Source organism: Rhodotorula toruloides (genome assembly GCF_000320785.1).
Source record: "Rhodotorula toruloides NP11 unplaced genomic scaffold Scaffold14, whole genome shotgun sequence".
Taxonomy (NCBI): Eukaryota; Fungi; Basidiomycota; class Microbotryomycetes; order Sporidiobolales; family Sporidiobolaceae; genus Rhodotorula; species Rhodotorula toruloides.
Window position 1 is genome coordinate 66,374 of NW_015622974.1, and position 26,050 is coordinate 92,423.

At 61.7% G+C, this 26,050-nt stretch overlaps 10 protein-coding genes across 10 annotated transcripts; 5 read left to right on the plus strand and 5 right to left on the minus strand.

Annotated features, from left to right (window-relative positions):
- Positions 1-222: 222 nt before the first annotated feature.
- RHTO_01552 (uncharacterized protein) lies at positions 223-854 on the minus strand (the record flags this gene model as incomplete). The annotated part of the gene is made up of 4 exons (XM_016415233.1): positions 223-335; positions 496-558; positions 691-765; positions 848-854. The coding sequence occupies 4 exons, from the start codon at positions 852-854 to the stop codon at positions 223-225; spliced, it is 258 nt and encodes an 85-aa protein (XP_016272611.1).
- Positions 855-1,162: 308 nt separating this feature from the next.
- On the minus strand, positions 1,163-2,034 carry RHTO_01553 (CsbD-like family protein; the record flags this gene model as incomplete). The annotated part of the gene is made up of 3 exons (XM_016415234.1): positions 1,163-1,608; positions 1,747-1,800; positions 1,875-2,034. The coding sequence occupies 3 exons, from the start codon at positions 2,032-2,034 to the stop codon at positions 1,163-1,165; spliced, it is 660 nt and encodes a 219-aa protein (XP_016272612.1).
- Positions 2,035-2,400: 366 nt separating this feature from the next.
- On the minus strand, positions 2,401-4,035 carry RHTO_01554 (uncharacterized protein; the record flags this gene model as incomplete). Its single annotated transcript, XM_016415235.1, has 7 exons — positions 2,401-2,511; positions 2,575-2,625; positions 2,687-2,971; positions 3,028-3,213; positions 3,278-3,514; positions 3,591-3,644; positions 3,706-4,035. The coding sequence occupies 7 exons, from the start codon at positions 4,033-4,035 to the stop codon at positions 2,401-2,403; spliced, it is 1,254 nt and encodes a 417-aa protein (XP_016272613.1).
- A 594-nt stretch (positions 4,036-4,629) lies between these two features.
- RHTO_01555 (DNA polymerase sigma subunit) lies at positions 4,630-6,434 on the plus strand (the record flags this gene model as incomplete). The annotated part of the gene is made up of 5 exons (XM_016415236.1): positions 4,630-4,832; positions 4,912-5,082; positions 5,140-5,532; positions 5,607-5,671; positions 5,731-6,434. 5 exons carry the CDS (start codon positions 4,630-4,632, stop codon positions 6,432-6,434), a joined length of 1,536 nt encoding a protein of 511 aa, XP_016272614.1.
- A 383-nt stretch (positions 6,435-6,817) lies between these two features.
- On the plus strand, positions 6,818-8,656 carry RHTO_01556 (DNA polymerase sigma-like protein; the record flags this gene model as incomplete). The annotated part of the gene is made up of 4 exons (XM_016415237.1): positions 6,818-7,050; positions 7,109-7,279; positions 7,348-7,750; positions 7,802-8,656. The coding sequence occupies 4 exons, from the start codon at positions 6,818-6,820 to the stop codon at positions 8,654-8,656; spliced, it is 1,662 nt and encodes a 553-aa protein (XP_016272615.1).
- A 286-nt stretch (positions 8,657-8,942) lies between these two features.
- Positions 8,943-11,815, plus strand: RHTO_01557 (uncharacterized protein; the record flags this gene model as incomplete). Its single annotated transcript, XM_016415238.1, has 6 exons — positions 8,943-9,296; positions 9,383-9,683; positions 9,745-11,129; positions 11,192-11,391; positions 11,469-11,480; positions 11,551-11,815. 6 exons carry the CDS (start codon positions 8,943-8,945, stop codon positions 11,813-11,815), a joined length of 2,517 nt encoding a protein of 838 aa, XP_016272616.1.
- Positions 11,816-12,178: 363 nt separating this feature from the next.
- Positions 12,179-16,472, plus strand: RHTO_01558 (phosphate transporter; the record flags this gene model as incomplete). Its single annotated transcript, XM_016415239.1, has 15 exons — positions 12,179-12,203; positions 12,297-12,537; positions 12,775-12,983; positions 13,063-13,861; positions 13,952-14,510; positions 14,596-14,802; positions 14,900-15,037; positions 15,093-15,530; positions 15,585-15,682; positions 15,744-15,845; positions 15,907-16,017; positions 16,099-16,124; positions 16,206-16,215; positions 16,273-16,321; positions 16,383-16,472. 15 exons carry the CDS (start codon positions 12,179-12,181, stop codon positions 16,470-16,472), a joined length of 3,102 nt encoding a protein of 1,033 aa, XP_016272617.1.
- Positions 16,473-17,125: 653 nt separating this feature from the next.
- RHTO_01559 (uncharacterized protein) lies at positions 17,126-19,279 on the plus strand (the record flags this gene model as incomplete). Its single annotated transcript, XM_016415240.1, has 2 exons — positions 17,126-18,599; positions 18,663-19,279. 2 exons carry the CDS (start codon positions 17,126-17,128, stop codon positions 19,277-19,279), a joined length of 2,091 nt encoding a protein of 696 aa, XP_016272618.1.
- Positions 19,280-20,641: 1,362 nt separating this feature from the next.
- On the minus strand, positions 20,642-23,727 carry RHTO_01560 (fumarate reductase flavoprotein subunit; the record flags this gene model as incomplete). The annotated part of the gene is made up of 17 exons (XM_016415241.1): positions 20,642-20,693; positions 20,787-20,847; positions 20,976-21,042; positions 21,124-21,511; positions 21,575-21,936; positions 21,993-22,081; positions 22,146-22,290; positions 22,360-22,517; positions 22,579-22,767; positions 22,826-22,845; positions 22,907-22,963; positions 23,032-23,074; positions 23,156-23,261; positions 23,362-23,396; positions 23,459-23,470; positions 23,550-23,565; positions 23,626-23,727. The coding sequence occupies 17 exons, from the start codon at positions 23,725-23,727 to the stop codon at positions 20,642-20,644; spliced, it is 1,902 nt and encodes a 633-aa protein (XP_016272619.1).
- A 615-nt stretch (positions 23,728-24,342) lies between these two features.
- RHTO_01561 (alpha/beta hydrolase fold-1 domain containing protein) lies at positions 24,343-25,920 on the minus strand (the record flags this gene model as incomplete). The annotated part of the gene is made up of 7 exons (XM_016415242.1): positions 24,343-24,683; positions 24,791-25,019; positions 25,077-25,115; positions 25,173-25,323; positions 25,385-25,405; positions 25,475-25,548; positions 25,612-25,920. The coding sequence occupies 7 exons, from the start codon at positions 25,918-25,920 to the stop codon at positions 24,343-24,345; spliced, it is 1,164 nt and encodes a 387-aa protein (XP_016272620.1).
- Positions 25,921-26,050: the final 130 nt, after the last annotated feature.

A 26,050-nucleotide genomic window follows, 5' to 3' on the forward strand; every position in this document is an offset into this window, starting at 1 on the left:
CGTCGCTTCGCGAGCGAGAGTGTCGCAGCGGTGAAGGGAAGGAAGCCAAGTTCGCACAGGGGAGGTCGCAAGTACGCTGGTCAGGCGGACGCCCTACACACGCTTTTCCTCATCACGCCTTTCGCGCATCCCCCTTCGCCCTTCAAGCTTCACCCGTCAAGCGCCACTCCATATGGCCGCTTCACAAGCGGAACTCCTTGACTCCCTTGACCGCGAACTCCTTCACTTCTCGTCTCCCGTCTTTCCCGCCTTGCCCTGCGGCGTCTGCTCCTTGACGGCGTCGGTGGCGTGCTTGGCGGACGAGACGAATTCGTGAGCAGGAAGGTGGTGAGCGGCTGCGAGGCAAAAGGAGGACGGGCGCCGTCAGCTATTGCTTCGCGGCGTGGGGTAGCACCTCGTCCTATACGCTCCCTTGCACATCTTGCACGACGGAGATGCGGTGAAGGAGGAAGAGAGCGGCCGAGCAACGCAGGAGAAAAAGCGAGGAAGACGCACTCGACGAGGTGTTGACCGTGTAGCCACTGCCACCCGGCGAAGCGGGTTTCCTGAGATCGGGTGCTGCAGAGATTGTCGCTCGAAATGTCGAGAAAGACGGAAGAAGACGGACGCAGTCAGTCCTCCCGAGTTCTGCGCCTTTGCAGGCACGTCCAAGCCCATCGCGCCCGTTCCCCGACCGCGAATGGGACGCACAGCCGGTCTCCCTCTTCATCACATCTTCCGGAAGCTGTCCCATGACGCCGGCGGGCGTGTCGCTGTCGTGCAGGGCTGCGAGCGGGCGAGTAGGAGAAGCAGGAGGAGGAGCGTCAAGAGTGGCGTCGTGGACGTGGCGAACCTGGGCGAGACGTACAGGACATTCTTTGAGTGTGCTGTGCGATGTTCTCAAGCCTTTCGCGCGAGTTGAGGGCGAGGAACGCGGAAGAGATGAGGCGGAGGGGCTTTCGTCGCAGGCGACGGTGGCAGGACAGGCTTCTGTGCACATTGTAGTGCTTCTTCCGCACTTGACTTGTCCTTTGCTTCCACAGAACGATCGCTGGAAGGATTCGAAGAATCGAGAGGGTATGTTTTGCAAGGCGAGAGAGGGTTACCAAGCGAAAGATGGTATGACGAGACGTTCCAGTCCAAGCGTGGTCCTCCTTCTCCGACAAGCGATTCACCGACTCCTTCAAGCAGCGCGAGCTTCGCGAACCTCGGCGGCGGCAGCCTTTCCCTCCGTCTTGCGGGCCTGACCCTCCGCAACCTTCGACGGGTCGTCCGTCACCTTGCCGACGGCCTTCTGCGTGGCGCCAACAATCTTGTCGCCGACAGAGGGAGCGGCGCCGGTCGTGGTAGTCGACGTCTTCTCGCCGGCACGCTTCTCGCCCTCTTTCTCCTCGGCTGCAACGCCCGGGTGAGCAGGGCGGGCAGCGGCGGTGCCAGGGTGCTTGGCGACGTCACCAGTCGTGTGCTGGGATTCGTCGCGCTGCGAGCCGGTGAAGGGCTGGCTGCCAGCAGGCTGCGACGGGTGCTGCTCGGCCGACTCGAAAGTCTGGCTCCTTGACTGCGTTCCGGCCTGACCTTCGGCGGCGGGCGTCTCCTGGGTGTACTGAGAGGTAGAGGGGGACGTGATGTCTGCTCCCAGCGACGTGGTGGACAGGTGAAGCGAAGGAAACCAGGTTGAGAAGGTCAGCCTCAACGTCAACTTTCGCGCCCGCGTCTGGCTCTGCAGCCGTACGGCTCTGCTGAACGTCGAAAGAACTCGTAACGCACCTTGCGAAGCAACAGTCGAGCCGGTCTGAGGGTATCCGCTGGCCGGCTGAGCGGCTGTTCTCCGCACCCGAACAATGGACGCTCGTCAGCTTTGGCTTGGCCTTGCGGGGCGTCGAGATGTCACGCACCCTGCTTGGCGAGACTCTCGACCGGGTTCGACGCCTGCTGCTGCGATCCTTCGGCCGTGGTCGAGCGAGAGGGGAGGCTGCAAGCGGGAGCGTCCTGTGAAGCGGTGTCGGCGGTCTCGGCGTGCGTAGCGGGGGCAGGAGCGTCTTCGCGGGGCTGCATGGCGTTGCTTGAGCTTGGAGAGAGGGGGAGAGTGAGAGGGAGGAGGGAAAGAGACGAAGCCCCTCTCTTCGCCTCCTCGCACAGCGTCATCGACCGGGCCGTGCAGTAACGCCGTCTTGGGGTAAAGCGACAAGGAAGAACAGCTCGAGAGGAACTAGAGACTCTCTGCTTCCTTCTGGACACAGCAGGGCGTTGAGGGTCGACCGCAGACGACCTGCGAAGTTCTCGTGGGAAGAGCAGCAACCTTGCGATCAGACGGCGACGCCTGTGACTTTGAAGCCGAGCAGAAGACGGAAGAAACGACTTGGAATGCTTGATAGAGACACTCAACGATACGAGGACGACCTGCCCGCGCCCGAACCCACCTCACCAGCGCTGCGCCCGTTCAACCTGCGGCGCGGTCGCGTTCCCGTCGAGGCTTCCGGCCAGACGACGAGAGATGGGGACGAAGTGGTGCGAGAGCGAGAAAGTTGCGCCCTGCAGAAGGAGCTACAAATCAGCGCGGGCTGAGTTTTGCTGGAGGCGAAGGTGAGATATTACCGGCTGCTGCTGGGGAGCATGCGATGCGGGAAGCGAATCGAGGTACTCATCCTGCACATGCAAAGCAGATCAGCTGTGCTGGAAGAACTAGCTAGAGGGACGGAAGTCGCACAAGTGCCTCGCGCGTAATAGGCGAGCCGTCATCAACCTCCTCCGCCATGAACCACTTGACCTTGTCAAGAGAGTTGCACTCTCCCAGGAGCGTTGCCATCTCGGCAGGCGTGAGCGTGTGGTGAGCTTGGAGGAAGGCGTCGATTTTCTTGCGTCGAGCGGCGAAGAAGTCCTCCACGACTAAGGGGACGCGACCTCGCGGAAACGCCATGGCAAGATCGTCAAACCGCACATCCAGGGACTTGCGGATGGCGTGGATCATCAGGGAGCCGATGGAGAGCCGCTCCTGTAGGCGCGAAGAATCAGCCGGACCCGCGCGAGACAGCCAGCAGCAGGCCATACCGGAGTACCGTGCGCAGCCCAACCTTCAAAGACCGCCTTGACCGCGCGACCGAAGAAGAGGGGAAAGCTCAGGAAGTTCTCGAACGTGAGGTGCTGGCAGACGACGGGGTTGCTCCGGCTGATTTCGACGATTTGGAGGTACTCTCCGCCGAGACTTGCAAGCTCGATTGCCTGCCTCGCCGTGAGCTGCGAGTTGCCGAGAGCTGTAAGTGACGAAATGCGCTCGTTCAGTCCTCGTGTGAAGGACGACCCACGAGATTGGCGGCGAGGGAGCATGCGGGTTGCCCAAAGCGTACTGATTGGCATAGTACGCCATGAGCTGCATCATGGCGTCCAGAGCAGGCTGGTCGAGCTGGTTGAGCGCGTCCTGGGCGGGATCGCCCATCTCGTAGAGCTTGGCCAACGAGTCTGGCGCATTTGGGTCGCCGCGGAGGGCATCTGGAAGCACGGAATGAAGTTCCCGAAGGAAACGGACTGTGGCATCCCTCTGCAGAGACCCCACGTGAACTTGTCAGTTCAAAGTACGTCGCAGCTGATCAACGCGACTGCATCAGCACACTCACAATGGGAGGAATAGCACCCTTGGAGGTCTCGATAATGCGGTTCGCACGGAGAATCTGGATGCAAGAACGGCATTCAGCAACAGTTCCTCCACCAGTCGAAATTGAAACAGCTTACCGACGCGACTTCGTGGTAAGGCGCCTTGCATTCGAGCAGAAGTGCTGCAATGTCGAATGCGGCCTTGACGCGTTCGCAGTTGCGTGGAGAGAGCTGGTGGCGCTTGTTGAAGAGCGCGTCGATGGCAGGGATCTGCTGCTTCACAGTTGCCGGCTCGCCTCGCTTCTCATAGATCTCTTTGAGCCGACGGAAGCTGATTTCGAGTTCCTCGTTGGTCGGGAACCGGGCGGTTGAGTGGTGGTGCCTCGAGAAGAGCGGAAGGAGGCGCTCGTGCTTGCTGAAGGAAAGCATGTTGGGCGGCTGATGCGCCGATTCCGACGCGTGCGACATGTCGACGGAAATTCGATCTTGGCAAGTGAGCAGACGAGTGAGGGCGGGAGAGAAGCGAAGGACAAGAGCAAGCCGGAACGAAGTCTCCCTGGACAAGGTGGCCGTCCGCGGACTGCGAGAACCTCCGACATGAATCCGGTCGGGGGTATTCTCGAAAGGTGACGGAGAATCCGCGGGATGAGAATCAGACGTCGACCACGGCAAGAAGGAGGAGGAAATGGACGAGGGGCAGAGCACGGCGGGGCAGAGCGACAGCCAGGTCCAGATGCGACCCCGTCGCTATTAGCCATGTTTCCTTCGCTGTGTAGGTTATGCCACACCCAGCCCTGCACACGCCGCCCCCTTCCCGCCTAGCTTGCTCGGTCGCCAAACTGATGAAGTCGCGAGGACGGTGCGGCAAGCGTCCGGTGCTCCTGCGCGCCATAGCATGTCCAAGGCATCTGTCGTAATCATGATGAGCGGTTGCAGCTCTACACGAGCCTGAGAAGCGAGAGGGGAAAGAGAGAGAGAGCGAATCCAGTTGTCGGTTGTCCTCCCCGTCCTCCTCACTCGCTCCAGAATCGGCTGGAACCGCTTGCGAACGTGCTCGAAGCGATGCCTGATGCCGGCGCTGGCCTCGCAGACGCTTTCGCCAGCTTGGCGGTCGAACCTCCCTCCTCCTCTCGACCGTCGACCAACACCGGACAAAGTCGCTCAAACGGCGCGGTGGACTCGGAGGAAGGACGGGAACACGCTCTAGCGCCATGGATGGAGGGTCTGAAGCGCAGGAAGGACGATACGCGGCATCCCCTCGCGCTGTACGGTTGCGCTCATCCGTCTCTTCCCTTCTGGTGGACCTGGCTGATCACGACGCGCCCTCCTGTCCGCTTTGCGCAGTCTCGACGAAGAGCTCGACGCCTTCGTCACATGGACTCGCCCGACGAACGCAGAGCACCAGCTGCGACTGCTCGCGTTTCGCTGTTTCCAGACGCTCGTCAAGGCCGTTTGGCCTTCTGCGACGTGCGAGTTGTTTGGATCGATGGCGACAGGGTTGTACTTGCCAGACGGGTGCGCTCTCCCAGTTGATATGCTCTCCTCGGTGAGACTGACGCGATCTGCCTGCAGCGACTTCGACGTAGTCATCTTCGACAGCCGACTGATGGCGACGCCTTCTGTCTCTCTCCTAAGGACCCTACGCGACGTGCTTCTGCGCGCCGGCTTTGCCCAACCAAGCGACGTCCGCCTCGTCGAGAACGCCAAGGTTCCCCTCGTCAAGTTTCGCTCGACGCGGAAGTTCGGCAGCTTTGACTTTGACGTCTCATTCAACTCGCCGAAGGGGCCCATGGGCGCGCGCGAGAGCCTGCGCCTGCTGGAAGAGCTCGAGCGGAAGGAGGCGGGCAATCGTCAGCGAGCGCGAATGATGATCCTGTTGCTCAAGGTACTGCTGGCGCATGCTGGACTGAATGAGGTCCGCTATGGCGGTCTGGGCGGTTTGAGTATCTTCTGCATGGGCGTGTCGTTCGTTCAGGCGCGTCACCCTCTCCATCAGTGCAGTCGGAAGGAGCTGACTTCGCGCTACAGCTCGACCGCAGAGATACGTTCCCCTCTTCACTGCTGGGTAAGACCGCTCTAGACGTCTTGTCGTTCTTCACGAAATGTATGACCGTCTCTTCACGCCTGCTGCGACTCCGGACCTGACAGCTTCCTCGCCCGCAGATGCCCGCACTTTCGACTACCGCAACCACACGATCACGACAGCAAACGGCGGCGGTATCATTCAAAAGTCAGACTGGCTGCCTCGAACAGAAGCCAAGCGCGCCCAGCTCTCAATCGTGCACCCTGTTGACCCTCAGCGCGACCTGTCTTCCGGGTCGTACGAATGGGACGCGATACACGAGCTCCTTTTCGCCTCTACGCGCACCCTCCTTGCGTACGCACTCGGACGTGGCGACCTCGCGCGACCTGACCCGACACGAAGTGCCCTCGCAGATGCAGGCATCGTTGTCAGCCCAAGCATGCTCGAACGGCGTCGCTCAAACGAGCAGCTCATCGCGTCGGGCGAGCTCAAAACTCTCGCAGAGACGTGGGATCCTGTCTCTCTCGGTCTCGTCCCAACGGCGCAGTACGCCTCTCCCGCCCAGCTTGCGTACCAACACAACCAGCGATTTGGCTTCGGCACCTACTATTTGACGCCATCCACGCCGTTCTATCCTCACGCGCCCACGCCGTACTACTACGCGCAATCGACGTACCACTACGCTGCACAGCGGCAAGCGACGAATACGGCCTCGCCGTCTTCGCACCCTGGTGCCAGCGCCCGCACTCTATCCCAACAAGGAGCCGAGCTGCAGGCACACTCTCAAGCCTCTCCACCTCTCGCCTACCTCAATAACACGATCGAATTCCGGTCAACGCCTTGAGACGATTCCTCTCCTCCCGCTTCTCGACCAATCCTCCTCGTCCTCCTCGCTTCTTCCCTCTGTTCGCTCTTTCCGCTTCGCCTCACTCTCGTGTTGTTGCGTTCTATCCATTGCACAGTCCTCCTTTCGTTCAGGCGCCCCAGCAACTTCAGCTTCGTGAACTGATGAGAAATTGACGAATTGGAAGCGGGTCTTCCCAGGCCTCGAGCAGACTCTGGGCTCCGAGAGAGGACTATCCTAGTAAGTCGCACCCCAGCACCAGACCGCTCGACGCTCCTGCAACTCATAATGATGAAGTGGGGAGACGCGAGCGAGAGTTGCGCTCTTCTCACCACCGCTACTCGCTAGTTCTGCTCAAACCGGTCACTGCTGGTATCTACACTATGCCTGCGTCTGATGGCGCTCTCGAATCGGCGCTCGACGGACCCTCCATCTCCTCCGGATCACCTCTCCCTCCTCGCTCAACTCGGCGCGAATCTCCTCGACGCGGCGCGAACGGCGCGAACGGCGCGGTAGACGAAGCAGGAACGGTTGGCAAGACTCGCGAAGAGATTCTGGCACCCTGGATGGCGCGCTTGGGCCGGAGGGAGGACGACGGTCGCACACCCCTCGACCTGTACGTCCACTTGCGCCGCTTGTCGCTTGTGAAGGCTGACATTCGTTCATCGGAGCAGCCTCAACGAAGAGATCGATGCCTTCCTCGACTGGGTCCGTCCGACGGAGCAGGAGCGGAAGCTCCGCCAAGACGTTTTCGTCCTCTTTAAGCGAGTTGTGCGAGCCGTCTGGCCGCATGCCAAGGTCCAGCTCTTCGGCTCGATGGCTACTGGTCTCTACCTCCCTGACGGGTACGCTGAGGATCACGGAGACTCACTAGCCGGCTGAGCTGACCTTCCGGCACGCGTTCCTCTTGCAGCGACTTCGACATTGTGGACTCTTCTCCCGCTTTCGCCTCCGTCCCGACGAACACGCTCCTGCTCAAGCTCAAGCACGCCCTGCTCGCCAGCAACTTTGCGCGGCAAGATGACGTCTCGCTCATCACGGGCGCGAGAGTTCCAATTGTCAAGCTCACTTCCGCGCCCGAATTCGGCTCCTTTCGCATGAACGTCTGCTTCAACTCGCCCAAAGGCCCGCTCGGCGCCCAGGAGAGTCTGAGGCTGCTGGAAGAAGTGGACAAGAAGAGGCCGGACGGGCGGAAACGAGTCGAGGCGCACGCTCTGCTCCTCAAGACTTTGCTTCGCACGCACGGCCTCGACGAAGTTCGCTTCGGCGGTCTCAGCGGCATGACGATCTTCTGCCTCGCTGTCTCTTTTGTCCAGGTGCGTTATCGGCCACACGAATCCGGCATAGCGGCTGACTCTGCTCGTCAGCTCGACAACTCTCAAGGACGCACGCTCGCTGCCGACTTTCTCTACCTCCTGCGAAAGTATGCGCTGTCCTTCGACTTCTGCACGCAATCGCTCTCGACCGCGAATGGCGGCCGCGTATTGAGCAAGTTTCAGTGGCTACGCCCCGGCGAGATCCGACGCGACCGCCTGTCGATCGTCCATCCCGTAGAGCCGACTCGAGACGTCGCGGCCGGATCGCATCGCTGGTTTGAAGTGCGCCAGAAGCTGCAGGCGGTCTATGCAGACCTTGCGGCCTACGTCAACCCCGCCCAACCGCTGCACCACCTCGCCTTTAGCCCGACAAAGAGCGCGTTGAGCATGTTCGGCATACGCGCGAGCCAGGTTCTCGTCGAGATTCGCGAGCGACACGAGCGCCTCATTGCGGAGGGCACTCTCGACGAGCTTGTCCACGAGTGGTCCCCGGTCTGCAGCGCCGCAACGTCGCCCGGCGCGACCGTTGCTTCGCCGACTACCAGGGGCAGCCTACTTTCGGTCACGCCTCCCTCACCACGAACCGCTTCTCACGACCACGCCTCATCGGCTTCTCTCAGGTCCGCCTCATCCGCCTCGCCAGCGCGGCACAGCAAGGACGTCGATGATTCGCCAACCTCGCCATCTTCCAACCCTTCTCCTGAAGAGTGGCTTGAACAGCACGAGGAGCCCGAGCCGTCGCCTGAAGAGTGGCTCCAGCAACACAAGCAACGACTCGCTCGCATCCAGGATCTCTGGCAGGACGCGGACCCTTCGCTGCCTGCGACGACGACTTCGCCGGCTCTCGCTCATCCCATCTTCGCTCCTTCTCCCGTCTTCGCACCGTATGGTCGTTCTCCCTGGTGATCCAGCTTTTGGTCTTTCTCTCCTCGTCATGTTGTCGCCACCATCGCCCGCTTCAGCCTCCTCCTCTGCAAAGGTGCCCTCATCTCCTCTTCCTCTTCCTCGCAGCGCTGACATCTCAGTCGCCGCTGCTCGCAGCAACTCGTTCTCCTTCGGCGGTTGTGGCGATGCTGCGCTTCAAGAGGACCGGAGGGTCCGCGGATGACCTCCTCTCCCGCCGGACTTGCCGTCGCTCGCTTGGCCTCTGCTCTCGTCTCTTGTGCTCGCTTCTTCTCCCAACTCACCCATCATGCCAGCTCTGGAGCGGCGATACGACCAGGACGAGTCCTCTGCCTCTGGCGAAGAAGAAGACTTTGTCAACGCTGCTCGCGCACCCTCTCGCCCTTCCTCTTCGGCGACAGCACGACCCGCTTCTCGCACTTCGTCTCACCAGTCTGGCGGCTCGCGCTCTTCGCGACGCTCTTCTCGCCCGAAGGTCCACTCGAGTAGCTCGAGCGAGTCGACCGACTCGGAGGAGGATCGCCAGCTTCAAGCCGACTTGCGTGATGCCGACCTCGAGCAAGGGGTTGTACGCGGTGAGCCCGTCGAAAGTCGCACTGAGCGTATCATGCGGAGTATGAAGAAGGGCGGCTCGGGTGGTGCGGTACGCCCTCTCCTTGCCTTTCCTCCTTGTTACTCCTGTGCTGACTCCGCGGTATCTCCGCCCGCCTCTTCTCTTCGATTTTTCAGTCCCGACAGCAGCAATACTCTGCTATCGGTGGCGACGACGACGGCGTGAGTCGCAAAACTTCGTCGCGGTCCTCCCGATCTTCGCGCACGGCAGGCGGCGACGGCAAGCGCCATCACAAGAAGCGCGACAAGAACGCGCGCCTCTACGCTCTTGACAAGTCGAACCCGTCGTCGGGCGGCGGCGACCCTTCTGCGCCCGGTGCGCTTGCGAAGGACGACAAGAAGAAGCCGACGCGCTGGTGGCTGTGGGCCCTTGTCGCTATCCTCTTGATCGTTGTTATCATCGGTGTTGTCGTCGCTGGTTCGTTGTTGACCCTCTCGTGCCGCTCACCGGGCCGCCTGTTGACCCTCACGTCTCGCAGTCATGCACTTCTCGAAGAAGAAGGACTCGACCGACCTTTCCACGACGAACTCGACTGCCGCCAACTCGACTCTCGGCGAGGACAACATGGGCAACTCGACCTCGCCGCTCTCGCTCGACTCGTCCGACTCGCACGGCTCGATGTCAGGCATTTCCGGCTCAGTGGCCGCTTCCGGTCTTTCTGGCCTCATTGGAGCCGCGACGTCCGACCCCAACATCCTCACGACCACCGGCACGAAGACTTTCAACGACGGCCAGTACCACCCCTCCTCGACCGGCGCGCCGGCTCAGAACAGCAACACCGGCAACCCCATCGCTGCCTTTTCGACGCTCTCCGGCGCTCAGAACGCCCAGCCGACGCAGTCCGGCGCTCAGCAGAACCAGGGCTTCTCGAACGTCGGTCAATGGGGCTCGTTCAGCTCCGACGACGGCAGCGACAACGTCCTCTCCGCTTTCGGCGCGATGCCGACGTCGATGCCTGTTCAGCAGCAAGGTGGCGTCTCGTCCCTCTCGAACCAGCAGCACCAGCCTGCGCAGCAGAGCAACGGCGACGACCACGGCTGGAGCGCTTTCTCGAACGCTCAGCAGACTCGTTCGGCGCCCGGCGCGCAGCCGACGGGCACGCAGGACGGACAGGACCAGCAAGGACAGCCGTCGTCGCCGTCGTCGATGGGCGCGAGCCCGTGGCAAGGTCAGGGTCAAGGCGCGCAGTCGCACTCGCAGGGTCAGCAGGGACAGAACGGCTACGGGTGGAACCAGCCTCAGCCGACTGGCCAGCCTGGTCAGCAGCAGCCGCAGCAGCCGTCGTCGAACTCGAACGGTCAGCAACAGAACGGCTGGAACGGTCAGCAAAACGGCTGGAACGGCCAGCAGCAGCAGCCGCAGAACGACAACGGCATCGTCCCCGTCCAGACGAAGACGGCTCTCTCGTCTTTCGGCAATGGTCCTTCGCCTACTCGCTCGGGCGCACCTGGCGCATCACCGTCTTCGGGCGGAGGACACGGTCAGTGGCCCGACAACAACGGCTCTCCTGCCGCTCAGCCTTCGTCCGGCGGCGGATACGGTCACTGGCCGTCTAACGGTGACTCGCCGAACGCTCAGCCTTCGTCTGGCGGCGGCTACGGTCACTGGCCCTCCTCGTCCGACTCGCCCGACGGCCAGGCTCACCCCTCTTCCATCCCTCTCGGCGTCGGCCCCGTCGTCGTCGGTCAAGGTCAAGACTCGCACGGCATGTTCAGCAACTCGACGGCGTATCAAGCCGAAAAGCCTGAGACGTACCAGACCTACGAGGGCAAGGGAACTTGGTTCGAGGCTAGCATGCACTACGGCGCTTGCGGGTGGGCGACAAACAACACCGATTTCGTCGTCGCTATCTCGAATGACATGGTGCGTCTCCGCGTCTCCCACTTGCTCTTTCTGCCTGGCTGACGGAATCTTGCTTCTCACAGTGGCTCAACTCGTCGGCTGCCGCACCTTCTGCCGCCCCCGCCCCCTCGGCCTCGAAGAAGCCCGTCTCGTTCGCCTCCTCGTCCTCGTCCTCGTCGCAGAACAACTCGACCACTCCCGCTTTCTGCGGCGCCGAAGTACTCGTTACAAACAAGGACAACGGAAGGAGTATCAAGGCTTGGGTTACGGAGCGTTGCGGGTAGTGAGTCGCTCTCTTCCGCCTCTGCTGTGCTGAGGCGGCGAGGTAGCTGACTATCGCTTTCGTCGCGTCCGCAATAGCTGCGAAGGCTCGTACGTCGCTTCTCTTCCTTCTTTTCTCCTTACACTCGAGGCTGACCTTGGCTTCGACTTCGCTCCGCAGCGCCGCCCTCGACCTCTCCATCCCAGTCTTCACCGCGCTCTTCCCCGACTCTTCGTCGCAGCAAGAGGTTCTCGACATCGGCGTCGTTGACCTCCTTTGGGGCTTCACGGGCGAGAAAGTCGGGTTGAACTCGACGCTTGCCGCTTCGAGCGGGAACTCGACGGCGTCCGCGTCGGGCGACGACTCGTCTGGCGATGAGCAGGATGGCGAGAAGAAGAAGGAGAGTGGAGGTGGATGGTTCAGCGGGTGGTTTGGCAGCGACTGAAGCGCGCCGACGAACATCAAGACGGACTCTCTCCTCCTTCCTCCTCCCCTATCCTCATCACCCGTTCTCCCGCCTTCTTCTCGCTGTCACTTATCTCTCATTCTTCACCATACGCTGCAATGGCCTGTTTCACTCACTCTTGCTCGTCAAGGAGCAGGAAGACGGACCATGAGGGTCGGTGAAGTCGTCCGCGTTGCCTCCGTTCGCCTTCCTGCATGTTGTGCTCGACTCTGCCGTCGTCGTCGACGTCGCCTAACCACGTATGAGAGCAAAAGAAGCGAGCTACCCGACCAAGACGAGAGGCCAAGTTGGGCCAAGGTCTGCCTTCGACGGCGACAGCGACGACGAGCGATGCTCGAGTGAATGCCACACACAGCAAAATCACACAGTCAGTCTCACGACCACGCCCATTCTCGTCCAAGTCTCATCCTCGCTCACCCCGTCCTCGTCGACGTCGCTTCATCGCACTTCGTCAAAACAGACTCGTTCGCGCACTCGCTCGCAGACCATATACGCCCAGCACTCGCACAACTACTCCTACACGCCCGCAACTTCCCCGCTCGAACCGCCGTCCCCGACGAAGAGCCCGCCGTCGAACTCGCACCCCTCGCGCCCTCTTCCTCTGGCACCCGCACCCGAGCGACAACCAGCGACGACACGATGAAGTTCTCGCAGAGCTTGCTCTTCAACGCCGTGCCGGACTGGCTCAACAACTACATTGCGTGAGTTTGCGGACGGGGTTCGATCAGTTCGCGGAAGGTGGCTCGTTTGGTGGATCTGGCGCTTGTGGGCGAGCAGGACGGCGTGTACACAGGACGAAGGTGTACTGGGGCGGTATACACGCAGGGCGAAGCTTATCGGACGGGCGGCACCGGCTCGCTACCTCACCTTTCTCCTCCTCGTCGCGAACTCCTCAATTGACCGTCATCTCGTTCTCTCGGCACCTTCCTCGACGACAGCTACGACGCACTCAAAGCGCAGATCTACAAGTTTGAGAAACAAGCCGTCCTCCAACAACAACACGCCCCGCCTACCTCGTACCGCGACGAAGAGACCGACCTCGAACACGCGGGCGAGGCGATAGGAACGAAGGAGGAGAACGAGAGGGTGTTCGTCAAGCTGCTGGATAAGGAGCTGAACAAGATCACGGACTTTTACGTCTCGAAAGGTGCGCTGTCGTCTCCTTCGGTTCTTCGAGCGCGCTTGAACGTCGAATGTTGACATGGGATGTGGATTTGCACGCACAGAACGCGAACTACTCGGCGACCTCCAGCTGCTGAAGGAAGACCTCGAGCGCCTTCGCGAAGAAGAAGAAGAATCCGAGTCTGCATCTCGCGGCGGCGCAGAGTACTCTGACGACGAGGACCTCTCCGCCCGCCAGCACCGCACGGCTCGTCGTCGGCGGGCATCGAGTCACGGAGCGAGCGGAGCGGGACTGGGTACGTCGGGCGGGTCGGATTCGGAGGAGGGTGAAGACGAAGAGGGAGATGAGGATGGGGAAGAGGGGGATGAGAGGAAGAAGGGCGATTTGGCGAGGCTGTTGAATGATCCGAGGGAGTACAGTGAGGCTGCGAGGGCGGGGCGTAGGAACGCTCGCAGGACGAGTACGAGCGGGAGTCGAGCGGGTGCGAAGGGGAAGAGCCGACGGGGCAGGGCGCTCAGCTCGGCGAGCGAGACAGGAGACTTGATCGGATTGCACGACGGCGACGACGACGATGCGGACCAGCAGGAACCCGTCACGCCTTCCCGCCGCCGACCTAGCCTCGCACAGCGCTCCTCCCACCCGTCCTTCAACAACGGTACCGTCGCGTCCCGCTCCTCCGGCCTCCGCACCCGCCGCTCACTCGCAAACCGCATGATGACCGGCTCGTTCCTCACCGACGGCGAGGACAGCTCTAACCCTCAGGCGTGGGACGGGCTGAGCGACTGGGCCATCGACACGCGGATCATGTTCAAGCGCAGGTTGGCGAGCTTGTTCACGAGCTTGAGCGAGTTGAAGCAGTTTGTCGACTTGAACTACACTGGCTTCCGGAAGGTCATCAAGAAGTGCGTCGTTGCGGCTTCTCCTTCGTCCCCTTGCTTCATCTCGCTTGTGGGAGAACGTGGACTGATAATAGTCGAGGTGCATTGCCGCAGATACGACAAGATCACCAACTCGGATCTCCGCCAGCGGTACATGTCGACCATCGTCGACCACACGTTCCCCTTCGAGCGCACGACCCAGCAGCGTCTACAGGCCGGCGTGCAAGAGATCGTCCCGCTCTACGCCGACCTCGCAACAGGCGGCGACGCCGACCTTGCGCTCAAGCAGCTCAAGGCGCACCTTCGCGAGCACGTTGTCTGGGAGCGCAACACCGTCTGGCGGGAGATGATCGGTCTGGAGCGGCGGGGATGGGGAGCGGCGGGAAGCGGTGGGCGAAGGGCGGGAGGAGCGTTCCTGGGCGCCGGGATGGGCAATGACCTCCCGCTCGTCCAGCCTGCGAGCCCGCCAACCGGCCTCGAGTCGAAGATCGCAGAGATCCCGACGCCTCTCGGACGGGTCCGCGTGCCGTGGTGGATCAACAGCCAGTCGGTCGCTGCGGCGCTGGCGATCGGCTTGTTCGTCTTCATCCTCTCGGGCGAATGGTTCGACCGGGTCGAAGAGCAGAATTGCCTGGCGTTGTTGGCGGTCGTTACCATCTTCTGGGCTCTCGAGGTGTGTCCCGATGCTCCGAACGTTCCCCCCGTCAGCCCTGGCGGATTGGCGAGGGAATAGCTCGTTGACCAGCCTCTTTGCACAGATCATGCCACTCTTCGTCACCGCTCTGATGGTCCCCTTCCTCGTCGTCGTCCTCCGCGTCCTCCGCTCTACCGACGGCCTCGACAGGCGCCTCACCTCAGTCGAAGCGACGAAGTACATCTTCAGCCAGATGTTCTCGCCGACGCTCATGCTTTTGCTTGGAGGGTTTACGCTCGCCGCGGCGCTTTCGAAGCAGAACATTGACAAGGTGCGTGGCATCCGCAGCCGCTCTCCGCGCATCCGCTCTCAGGAGGGACCCGCTGTTTGACGAGCAGCAAGCGCTGATACCCGTCGGCTTCACGCAGGTGCTCGCGACGAAGGTCCTCTCGTTTGCCGGCACAAAGCCTCGCTCCGTCCTCTTCGCCTATATGCTCGTCGCTTGCTTCGCGAGTATGTGGATCTCGAACGTCGCGGCGCCGGTCTTGTGCTACTCGCTCATTCAGGTGCGTCGCTTCCGCGTTCCGCTCGTCCTGTCGCATGACTGATCCCTCTTCGTAGCCCATCCTCCGCACCCTCCCGTCAAAGTCGCCGTTCTCGAAGGCGCTCATCCTCGGCATTGCCCTCGCCTCCAACATTGGCGGCATGGCTTCGCCCATCTCATCGCCGCAGAACCTCATCGCCCTCGAGTACATGAACCCGCCCATCTCGTGGATCGGCTGGTTCAGCGTCTCCATCCCCGTCTCGTTCACCTCGGTCGTCTGCATCTGGCTCATTCTCCTCTGGTCGTACCGCGCCGGCGGGTCGAACGTCGTCATCAACCCAGTCAGGGTCAACAAGGAGCCGTTCACGAGGACGCAGTGGGCCGTCAGCGCCGTCACAATTGCGACGATCATCTTGTGGTGCGTTGAGAGCAAGTTGGCGTGGCTCTTCGGCGACATGGGCATCATCGCCATCCTGCCGATTGTCGCGTTTTACGGGAGCGGCGTCTTGCGAAAGGTGCGTGTGGTTATTCTTCCTCTCCCGGCGTAGTTTTTCTGACGGTTCCCACAGGCCGACTTCGACCATTCGCCTTGGAGTATCGTCTTCCTCGCGATGGGCGGAATCGCTCTCGGCAAGGCCGTCCTCTCCTCCGGTCTCCTCGACGACATGTGCGTTCCACCCACTCCCTTCCGCATTCCGGACGATCCGCTCATGCGCTCTACTTCGCAGTGACTCGGTGATCCAGCAAGCCGTACTTGGCATGGACGTCTGGCCGATCCTCGCACTCTTCGGCATGCTCGTCCTCGTCCTCGCGACCTTCATCTCGCACACGTACGCTCACTTGCTCGATATTGCTCAAAGGGCGATACTGACAACTCTCTGCTCGTTGCAGCATCGCCGCCGTCCTCATCGTCCCGATTGCAGCGCAGATTGGCGATGCGATGAAGACGCCGCACAGCCGCTTGCTCGTCTTCGCAACGTCGCTCATCTGCTCGGCAGGAATGTAAGTCATCTGCTTCTTCGCCGCTTCGTTCGCATGGGCAAACCGGATTTCGAGCTGACCTGCTCTTCGTTCGCTTCGCAGGGGTTTGCCTGTCTCCGGCTTCCCCAGTGCGTCCCGTTCACTTCCAGAGACTTTCGCTGCGCTGAACTGACATTCTCTGCTCAACTTTCCGCCTTCTCGCTGTTCAGACTTGCAAGCGTGCGTTCTTCCCGCCTACCGTTCCGTCTTCGTTGTCTCACGCTCTTCACCCCCCAGGATCAACCAAGAAGACGAGCTCGGCCAGCGGTACCTCGACCCGCGAGACGTGCGTGCTCGTCGTGCCTTCGTCACCAGCAAGCTCGCGCTAAACTCGTTCTGCGACCCAGTTCTACGTCAACGGCTTGCCCGCCTCGGTCGTCGCGACCGTGATCATCGTCACCCTCGGCTACGTTATCATGCGACTCATCGGCTTGTAGACGAGGGCGAAGAAGCACGCGACAGGTAGACCCTCTCGTTCCCAGATTCCCCTTCTCCTTGTCACATACAGCTCCTCCTCTTGCGTCTTCCGCCATCTCCCGCAGACTAACTAGTACAGCACCGACGTCTCGTAATGTACATCCTACGTTATGCATGTTCACGCCGTCTCGCTCGCTCTTCAAGATCGCGCTCGGGGCTGTTTAGGTGCGTCTTTCCCTCCAGGCTCTCGCTGCTCTCGGGTCACTGACGGCTCAGCTTCGCGCAGCTATCCTGCGCTCGCTCTCGCTCCCCAGCAAGTGAGAGAAATGCGCTCATCTCGCTCCGTCGCACTCCGCGGACCCTCGATCACTTGCCGGCTTCCCTCGCTCGACAGGAGCTCCGTGCGACCCGCCAGGCGACGACAACAGAGCGCTTCTCGCTCACCGCGACGAAACTGCGGCTGCTCACAGGCGTTCACGTCGTTCGGGAGATCATTCTGAGACCTTCACCTCGTTCTCGCGGCTGGAGCAGCAACGTCAATCTCGGATCGATGCAAAGAGAGGAGTTACGCTGCACCCCTCTCCCCGCACCGCCCGCCTCGTGATCAGCGCTCATCTCCCGACACCTCTCCTTCTCTCCCTCTCCCTCGTACGCCCGCTCACAAGACGTTACCATGAGTCGCTGCGCGTCTCCAGTCACCCTCGTCGAGCCGGCGCACCCCAAGGTCTTCGCCGCTGTCTCGCGCCCGCCCTCACCGCCTCCGCCTAATTCGCCAGCGCGCTCGGCTTCTCCATCCGCCTTCTCGATACCCTTCAACCGCCCGTCTCGCCGCCTTCTCGTCACCTCTCGCCAGCGAGCTGTCTTCGACCTGCACTCGTCGTCGCCCATCTCGCCCACCGCCGTCGAAAAGACGATCCTGAAAACTCAGCTGGACCGAGCGAAGTCGACCAAGGTGCTCATCCGCCCCGGTGCACCGGCGCGCGCGTTGACGGATGAGGAGCTGAGGACGCTGAAGAAGGAAGAGGAGGATTCGGCGACGACGAGTGGGGGCGGAGGTGGCCCGCTGAGTCCGCCGGAGGAGGAGGAGGGCGTGTGGGTGGATGAGCCGGCTTCGCTGTCAAAAGCGCAGACGATCGCTGCATCTCGCCAACTGAAGCCAGCGGATTCGACGGGTCCGACGGTCGTCGCGGGGTCGCCCTTGCGCCAGGTCGTCGGGTTCGCAGAGCCTAGCACCTCGCCGGAGCAGTCGGCGGCTTCGCATCCAGCGTCGGCGACACAGACGGACGAGGACACGATGAAGCATCCGCCTGCTCGCCCTCCGTTCCACCGCTCACGTACTGCACCGTCGACACCGTCCATCTCGCCGACGTCCTACCTCTCTACCCTTCTGTCGCGCCAGCCGGCTTCCGCTACCCCGCCTGAGCTCGACCGCTCGCCGGTGATGGGATCGACTACGCTGCTGGCAGCGCCGTCCAGCTCACTCGAGGTGCGCCCGGCCGCAAAGTCGAGCTCGACCTGGACCGGCGATGTCCTCGCAACCGCGCTCAAGGTCGTCAAAGCCCCGTCGATGCCGATGCTGTCGGCTTCGAAGGCTGATCGCAAACGCCCTAGCGGCGTTGCGACAGCCAAGCCGCCTTCGCCGGCCTCCTCCTCACCTTCGTCTCCGAGAAGTCGAGCACTCGGCAAGACCCGCTCGCTTCCTTCGCCTGCTCTTCCGTCGACATCGCCCGGCAAGTTTCCCCAGCATATGCCTCGCACCATCCGCTCGTCGTCGTCAGTTTCGCCACTTCCCTTCGCACTCCCCACACCCTCTCTTTCCCTGCCTTCGCATCTCCCTTCGTCTTCGTCACGCTCGCACACTCGCGCTCCTCCTTCACCGTCCATCGCACCCGTCATGAGCTCGACAGATCCGTCGGCGCTGACGCTTCACTTTGCGAGGCAGCCGGACATGGGAAGGAAGGGAAGTCTGGGCGACGGCTGGACGAGGGTTCGCATGCCGGGCGATCCTCGTTCGCAGGACGACGATGGTGCGCGAAGACGACCTGTCGACACGAGCGAGACTGAGACGGAGACGGAAACGGAGGACGACGATGACGGAGACCCGCATTTTGGCTCGAAGTCGAGGTTCAATCTGCGGAACTCTTTCGGTGCGTCCAGACCGCTTCACTCCGACTTCTTTTTGCCTGACTTACCGACTCGAGCGCTCGCAGAGGGTTCTGTCTTCGCCTCGGCCGGCGCCAACTCGGCAGCCTCGCTCACCTCGTCCGCCTCTTCATCGCTTCTCCTCTCTCGCCCTCCCTCCGTCACTCACTCTCGCAAAGCCTCCGCTTCGCCCAACACCTCGCCGAAACTCGGCGGATCAGCCGCCCTCACCGCCGCCTTCTCCGATCCTACCGTCATTCCTCCCGCCCCTTTCCCCTCTGTCATCGACAGCTTCGTGTCGAAAGACCGCACGGCCGCGTTACTCGCACAGACGCTGCCTCCGCCTCGGCCGCAGTCCCAGCATGCGCTCGACTTGCACGCCGCGCTCAAAGCGAAGGAGAAGAAGCCGAGTGTCGACCTCAAGCAGCTGAGGCGCGAGCAGGCGTCGAGGCGTCAAGCAGCTCAGGAAGAGACTACGACGACCTCGGCGTCGTCTTCGGAGGACGAGGAAGCGCGCAAGAAGGCGCTCGAAGTCGTCCTGGCGGCGAGAGCTCGTCGCGGGAAGGGGAGGTCGAGTCCTCCTGAGAAGGCGAGCGCCTCGACGGTTGGGGTCGAGGGGAGGAGCGGGCGTGCGCCGGAGTCGAGGAGGAAGCTGCCTGTGGCTTCGGCGCGGCCGGCCAAGTAACAATTCCGCTTTTTGTTCCAGCCTTGAAGGCGCGTTCTGTTTGCTTCTGCGTCTCGCTGCTCTACTGTTCTTCGTCTGGCTGCGCATCATAGACGCCGCGCTGCATCCCTAGTCACCGATTCCTCCCGTAGATCCTGTCCATAGACCTCCATCCCCGTTTGCAACTCTGACCTCGCTTGCGCTCGACAGCTGTCGTAGCCCGCCCTCTCCGCTTCCTTCACTGGCTCTGTCTTGCGTGAGAGCTCGAGATCGCGGTCCGGAAGCTATTTTGCACGTAGAGAACAAGCGAAAAGCGACGGGGACCCTGGGAACAAGCGACGACGGTGGAGAGGTGTGGACAGAACGAGAACGGTTGCGAGGAAATGCAACAAGCCATGAGAGACGGAGGAATGGAGAGAGGCGTGAAGGACGAGACGAGACAAGTCCCGCCCTCAGCGCGTCGTTTGTCCTCCGTCCGCTCTGCTCGCTCCCACCACGCGCTTACTGCTTGTACGTGCCGATGACGGTGTCGGGCGCATACCTCGAGACGACCCTGCGGAAGCGCAAGATGTCAGTTCAAGTCCGGCCGCGAAATCGTTCAAGTCGCTGCGATTCCGCTAAGTCGACGAACGGAAAGGCGGACGAACTTCGGATCGTGCAACATATTGAACTCTTCGCTCGCCTCCTTTCCGGCGTACAGGAGCAACGCTGCGAAGCCAAGTCAAAGTCGACGCGAGTGTCAGCGAAGTGTCCCGTCTGGAAGAGGACTCAGACGACGTCTCGAGTCCCACTTGATGCTTCCCCGTCTTCAATAACCGCGAAGGAAGCACAGCGTACCCGTGGCACCTCTCGGATGGTCGTTGAGTCCGTCAAGACGAGGACCTGGCCGCTAACGACGACTTGAAGACGGACGTCAACGACGCCACGACGCCAACGTGTCAGCACACTTGGCTTGAAGGCACATCCATATAACGCTGCACCGCGATCTGCCAACTGCGCCCGCCGTCTCGCTGTTCAGGGATTTACGTAACTCGCCTGCCCCCGACCTCTTGTGCTCGACATCCGTAGTCGTGCACTCTGCTCCGTACGCTTTCTTCGATGGCTCTGTCTTGCGTAAGAAGACGAGAGAGGCGCGCATGGAAGGTACTGCTGTTTTGCACGTAGAGAACAAGCGACGAGGGACCCCGGGGAACAAGCCACGATGAAGGAGAGGTGTGGACAGAACGAGAAGGGTTGCGGGGGTATGCAACAAGCCAGGAGAGACAGAGGAACGGGAGAGAGGACCGAAAGAAGGAAGAAAGGACGAGAGCGAACGAGACGAATGAGTCCCGCGCTCCTCGCATCCTTCATCCTCCTTCCGCTCCGCTCGATCGTGATGCGCGCTCACTGCTTGTACGTGCCGATGACGGTGTCGGGCGCGTACCTCGAGACGACCCTGTGGAAGCGCAAGATGTCAGTTCGAGTCCGGCCGCGAAATCGCCAAGTCGCTGCGATTCCGCTAAGTCGACGAACGGAAAGGCGGACGAACTTCGGATCGTGCAACATATTGAATTCTTCGCTCGCCTCCTTGCCGGCGTACAGGAGCAACGCTGCAAACACAGTCGAAGTCGACGCGAGTGTCAGCGAAGTGTCCCGTCTGGAAGAGGACTCAGACGACGTCTCGAGTCCCACTTGACGCTTCCCCGTCTTCAACAGACACGAAGAAAGCAGGACACACCCTTGGCGCCTCCCGGGTGGTCGTTGAGGAAGTTCGTGACGTTGAGGACCTGGCCGTTGACGGCGATCTGCGGACCGGCACCGACGACGCGAACTCGTCAGCACGCCCTCATCTGAGCGCCACATCAACATAAAATGTGAGAACGCACCCAGATGTCGTCCTTGGTGTTGTGCTTGGCAACCTCGTCGAGCGAGTACTCCTTCTGCTCGGCAGCCTTCTCGCCTCCGCCAGCCTTGGTCTCCTCGTCCTGCTTGACAGCAGTCGAGACCTCATTCGCCGGCTGCTGGGCCGTCGACTCGCCCTGAGGCTTGACGTCTCCGGCCGACCCCTGCGCCTGACCCTGACCCTGGCCGGACCAGTTGAGCGTGAGGTGGACCTGCTGAGTCGACGGGTCGATCGTAATAGTCGTCGAGGGCGGGGCGAGGTGGTTGTTGACCTGTCCGAGACGGGCGACTGCACCCGAGCCGGACGAGAGCGACTTGAGGAGGTACGAGGCGGCAGAGTCGCCGGCGACGCGGCCGAAGACGACGCAGCCGCTGCGAGAGCGAGCGAGGCGTCAGCTGAGACCGGCTAAGCGGGGAAGTAACGCCGCGACGCACAGGAGGGACGAGCCACCGAGACGGTTGGCGCCGTGAACACCACCGGCAATCTCGCCCGAGGCGAACAAGCCCTCGATGGGCTTCTTGTTCGAGTCGAGGACCATCGAGCGCGGGTCAATCTCGAGTCCACCCATGGTGTAGTGCAGGACGGGCTCCATCTGGGCGACAAAGAACGGTCCGGCCTCGTTCTTCCAGTTGGTGTTGTGGAAGAACTTCTTGCCGAACGGGTCCTGGCGCTTGCCTTCGCAGATCTCCATGTACTCGTTGAACGTCTTCTGGAGCTTCGAGGCTTCGATGCCCATCTCCTTGGCGATATCGGCGACCGTGTCAAACTTCTTCATGAGGCCGCGGCCGACGTAGTGCTGCGCGAGGGTCGTCAGCGTCGTCAAGAAAAGCTCGCTCGGATCGCACGACGCACCTTGCAGTGCCACTCGATCTCCTTGCCAGCCTGGCCGTTCAGGACAAGGCGAACAGGGCGCTTGTTGTCCTCCCAGATGCGGCCGGTGACTGCGCAAGCCCACGTTCCTATCAGCACGCTCCTCTCGCCTTGAAAGAGCTCGCGCCGACGCACCATAGTCACGGTGACCCAACTCGTCCGCAAAGCGGTCTCCCTCCTTGTTGACGAGCAAGCCACCGACTCCACGGAGCGCCTCGGCAGCGAGGAACTTGACCTTGGCATCAGGCTCGCGGGGGTCAACGAGACCGGTCGGGTGGACCTGCGCCCATTCGTCAGCCCGATCGCGAGGGAGGAGGAGGAGGAGGAGGAGGAGGAGGAGGGGACGCACCTGGACTTTCTCGAGATCGATGCCGTTCGCTCCGATGGCCATCGCCATCTTCTGACCGTCTCCCTGGCAGTGGTCGCCGTTGGTCGTCGAGAGCTTGAGCAACTCGGGGCGGTACTTGGCGAGGAGGCCGTCCTGGGCAAAGTCGGCGGCGTATCCACCTGCGTTTCCGCCGCGTCAGTACTCTCCCTGCATCTTCGATGCTTCGTAGGGCTCGCGCACCAGTAGCGAGGATAACAGGCCCATGCGCCGTGTGCTGCTTGCCCTGGTACTCGTACTCGCAGCCAACGACCTTGTCGCCGTCCTTGACGAGCTTGCGAACGTTGGCCTTCTTGAGAATCTTGACGCGCGTCGGGTCAGACTCGGCGAGGTCTTCGAGCTTCTCCATCAGGGCGTAGGTGATGGTCATGCCTGTGGAGCGGAGCATTAGCGCGCGCTCGTCCGGGTTGATACAGGAGAGCAAGCGCACCAGGGAACTGCTCTCCACCACTACATTGCGTCGAGAACCGCCGTCAGTTCCGTCGACGGAGGATGCGAGGGAGGAACGCACCGGTGAGTGCGCTCGAACGAGTGACCGCCGAGACGCGACACCTTCGACAAGTCGAGGCTGCGGACACACTCAAGCATCAACCACGTGCTCTGAAGCTCGCAGAACGAAAGGAAGGAAAGACGAACTTGAAGCGGTCGCAAAGCCAGTTGACGGCATCAGCCGACTTGCCTGCATCCGCCGACCAAGACAACACGCATCAGCCTTCGCTCCGCTTCGGAAGGGATGGGCGAGTGCGAGCGCCGAACGCACCGGTGAGGACCTCGATCAAGTCGTCGCGGGCGAGGTCACGAGCCGACTTCTTGGTGTCGGCGAAGAAGGCGGCGGCCGAGTCTTTGATGCCGAGAGCTTGCTGAGCCTGTTCGACAACACGCTTGAAGGTGAGTCTCACTACAACAGGGCAGCGAATGGCGCGACGAGCGAGGTCGCGCCGATCTGCGAGGAAGCGAGGAACGGACCTTGGTACCGGCGCCGTTGATGCCCGAGGTAGCCTCTGCGCACACGCAAGCGTCAGTATCGCGCGGACGAAGCGAGACCGAAAGAAGCGGGACAAACTAGTCGAGTTGCCTGGGCCGCGAAATCGGAAGGGTGGCGAATGTCAGCTTTCTCGCTTTCCTCGTCTCTCGCTCGCTTGAACAGGCCGTACCTCCAGCAAACGGGTTCTGCGCGCGTAGAAATAGTCAACAAACCGTATGCCGACGGACCGGGAGCGCAACACGAACCTTCTCGAGGACGAGCACATTGCCGCCCTTCTCGTAGAGCGTGTGAGCTGCCGAGAGGCCGGACAATCCTGCGCCAACGACGATGACCTGGGGAGTCGCCATAGTGTCTTGTGCGAGTCTGGAGGGGCTGGGAAAGCTTGAAAAGCGCGAAAACGGGGCGAGAGAGAGGGTTTGTGTGAAATGGGCTGGCGAGAGCTGCGTGGACGCGATTTGCGGTTCGCGCGGGTCAGCTAGGGATCGAGAGGGGTCGCTGGATGTTTGCGGACACGCGCGCGAGGCGTACGAGCGCTGTGCGAGGGCAGGAGGACCTTGCCGGGATGAAGAGTGGGGATGGCGAGGCGGGAGGGCTCCAAGGGGTCGCGCGAGCTCGTTCAAAGGCGTGGGAGTGGCTCGAGAGTCGTGTGCTCACCTTGAGCTGTGTGCGAGCTGTGTCTGGCCGTGTGCAGGCGCTGAGCTAGACGAGCGAGGTGGTGGTCCAATGTGGAGAGTTTGAATCTCGCGGCGTGGAGGCGGAGTCCCTCGAAATCGGCGTGAAGAACAACTCCGGCTAACTCACTCGCACTCGATTAGCCGGACCCGAACAATGCGCGCTAAGTCCAGAGCGAGGGCGAAGTACTGCAGAGCGACTACTCCTCGTGAAGACCTGGGTTGAGCAACGGCACAAATACAGACAACACAAGCGCACACACAGCGAACTGCTCTACACAGTACTACAGCTCACAACCGCCCCTTGCCGCCCTTCTTCGCCTCGTCGACAACCTCCTCAACCTCCTCCTTCGGGCCCATACTCGACGCGCTCACTCCCCCTTCCTCGTTGTCCTTCTCGACGTCAACGATCTCGAAGGACTCGACCGACGCAGAGGAGCTGACGGGCGACGAAAGCGAAGACGACGAGTCTTGTTCCTCTTGCTCCGCGATGGGCTGGGCGGTGGAGATGGAGGGCGGAGAGGCGGGTGTGGGCGTTGGGGATGTAGACCGCGCGGATGGGGAGGAAGAGGAGTGCTGGGCAATGAACGAGGCGATGTCGGCAAAGTAGTGCGGTTGCGCGCAGGTGTCGTCTGATGGAGCGATGAGAGGCGAGAGTCAGATAGGCTGGGTACGCGAGTAGCGAGCGTAGTGCCAGGACGGTTATCTAGCGAGCGCAGGAAGACCCAGCCGGACTTACTATGCGTTCCCTCCTCATACTCCTTCCACTCCTTCCTTTCACTCCCACAAACGTCCCACAAGCCCCTCATCTGTCCCGGCACGACCAGCTCGTCCTTCGCTCCCGCCAGGAACAGCACGGGGAACAAGCGAGGAAGGCGGGCGATGTGGTGTTCGGAGGGCCATATTTCGGTTAGGAGGAGGGGGAGGAAGGGGCGGAGGAAGGGGAGGAGGTGGGGAATCAGTTTGGGCTGCGAGGGCTAGCTGGTCAGCAAGCACACAAATGTGAGCGAGGAGACGAGCCGTACGAGCGAGAGGAACGTGTTCTCGATAATCAGCCCCCGAACCTGCGATCACCAAGTCCATCAGCCTCCCTTCCTCACCCAGGAAGCTCGCATACGCACCCGCTCCGCATTCTGACTCGCCAACCAAACCGCCACCGCCCCGCCAATACTCTGTCCGTACAGCCAGACGTCCGTCTTCTCGAGTTCGCGGCGGGATTTGAGGTAGTCGAGGCAAGTTTGCGCGTCGAGTTTGATGCCTTTCTCGGTGGGCCTGCGCGGCGCGTGAGTTAGTGAGGAGCTCAGAAGGAGTGTGAGGGAAGGGGGAGACGTACGAGCCTTCGCTGTGGCCATACCTTCGAAAGAGCGGAAGGAAAGTCAGTTCATGCGCTCCTCGCTCCCACGAAGTGAGAGTCCGGGCGCACCCTCGGTAGGACAGCATGACGACATTGCACCTCATCTTCTGCCAGAACACTTTCGCGATCGGCAAGCGGTGACCCTGTTCGTCCTCTTCGAGGTCAGCTGTCTCCTCCCCTTAAGCGAGGGAGCCCTCGAGACGCACCACATTGCCCGCATTCGCATGCAACAACAACACAGTCGGTCTCTCCTCCGGCTTGTCCCTCGCCAGTATCACAAACGCCTTGATCTTCGTCCCATCCGCCGAACTCAACTCGACTTCCTCGCCGTCCATCCCAAAGTCCTGTGGGCGCGGTACATGTTCCCTCGATCCAGCTGGGAGGTTGGCGGGGTAGATCAAGCGGGTTTGAAAGAGGTAGAGCGCTGTGCCCCCTCCCAAGACGGAGAGGGCGAGGGTCGTGCCGAGGACTTTGAGGAGCGTGCGGAGGGAGGGGAAGAGGTAGGAGAGGTACATGGCCATCGTGGCGACCAGTTAAGCAGCCAAGTGAGCCGTACAGAGCGACGAGAGCGTGTGGACGAAGTCAGTCGGCTCGTGCGAAGTGGTGCCGCTCGCCCGGCGACGACGATGGTCATCTCTCGCAGGA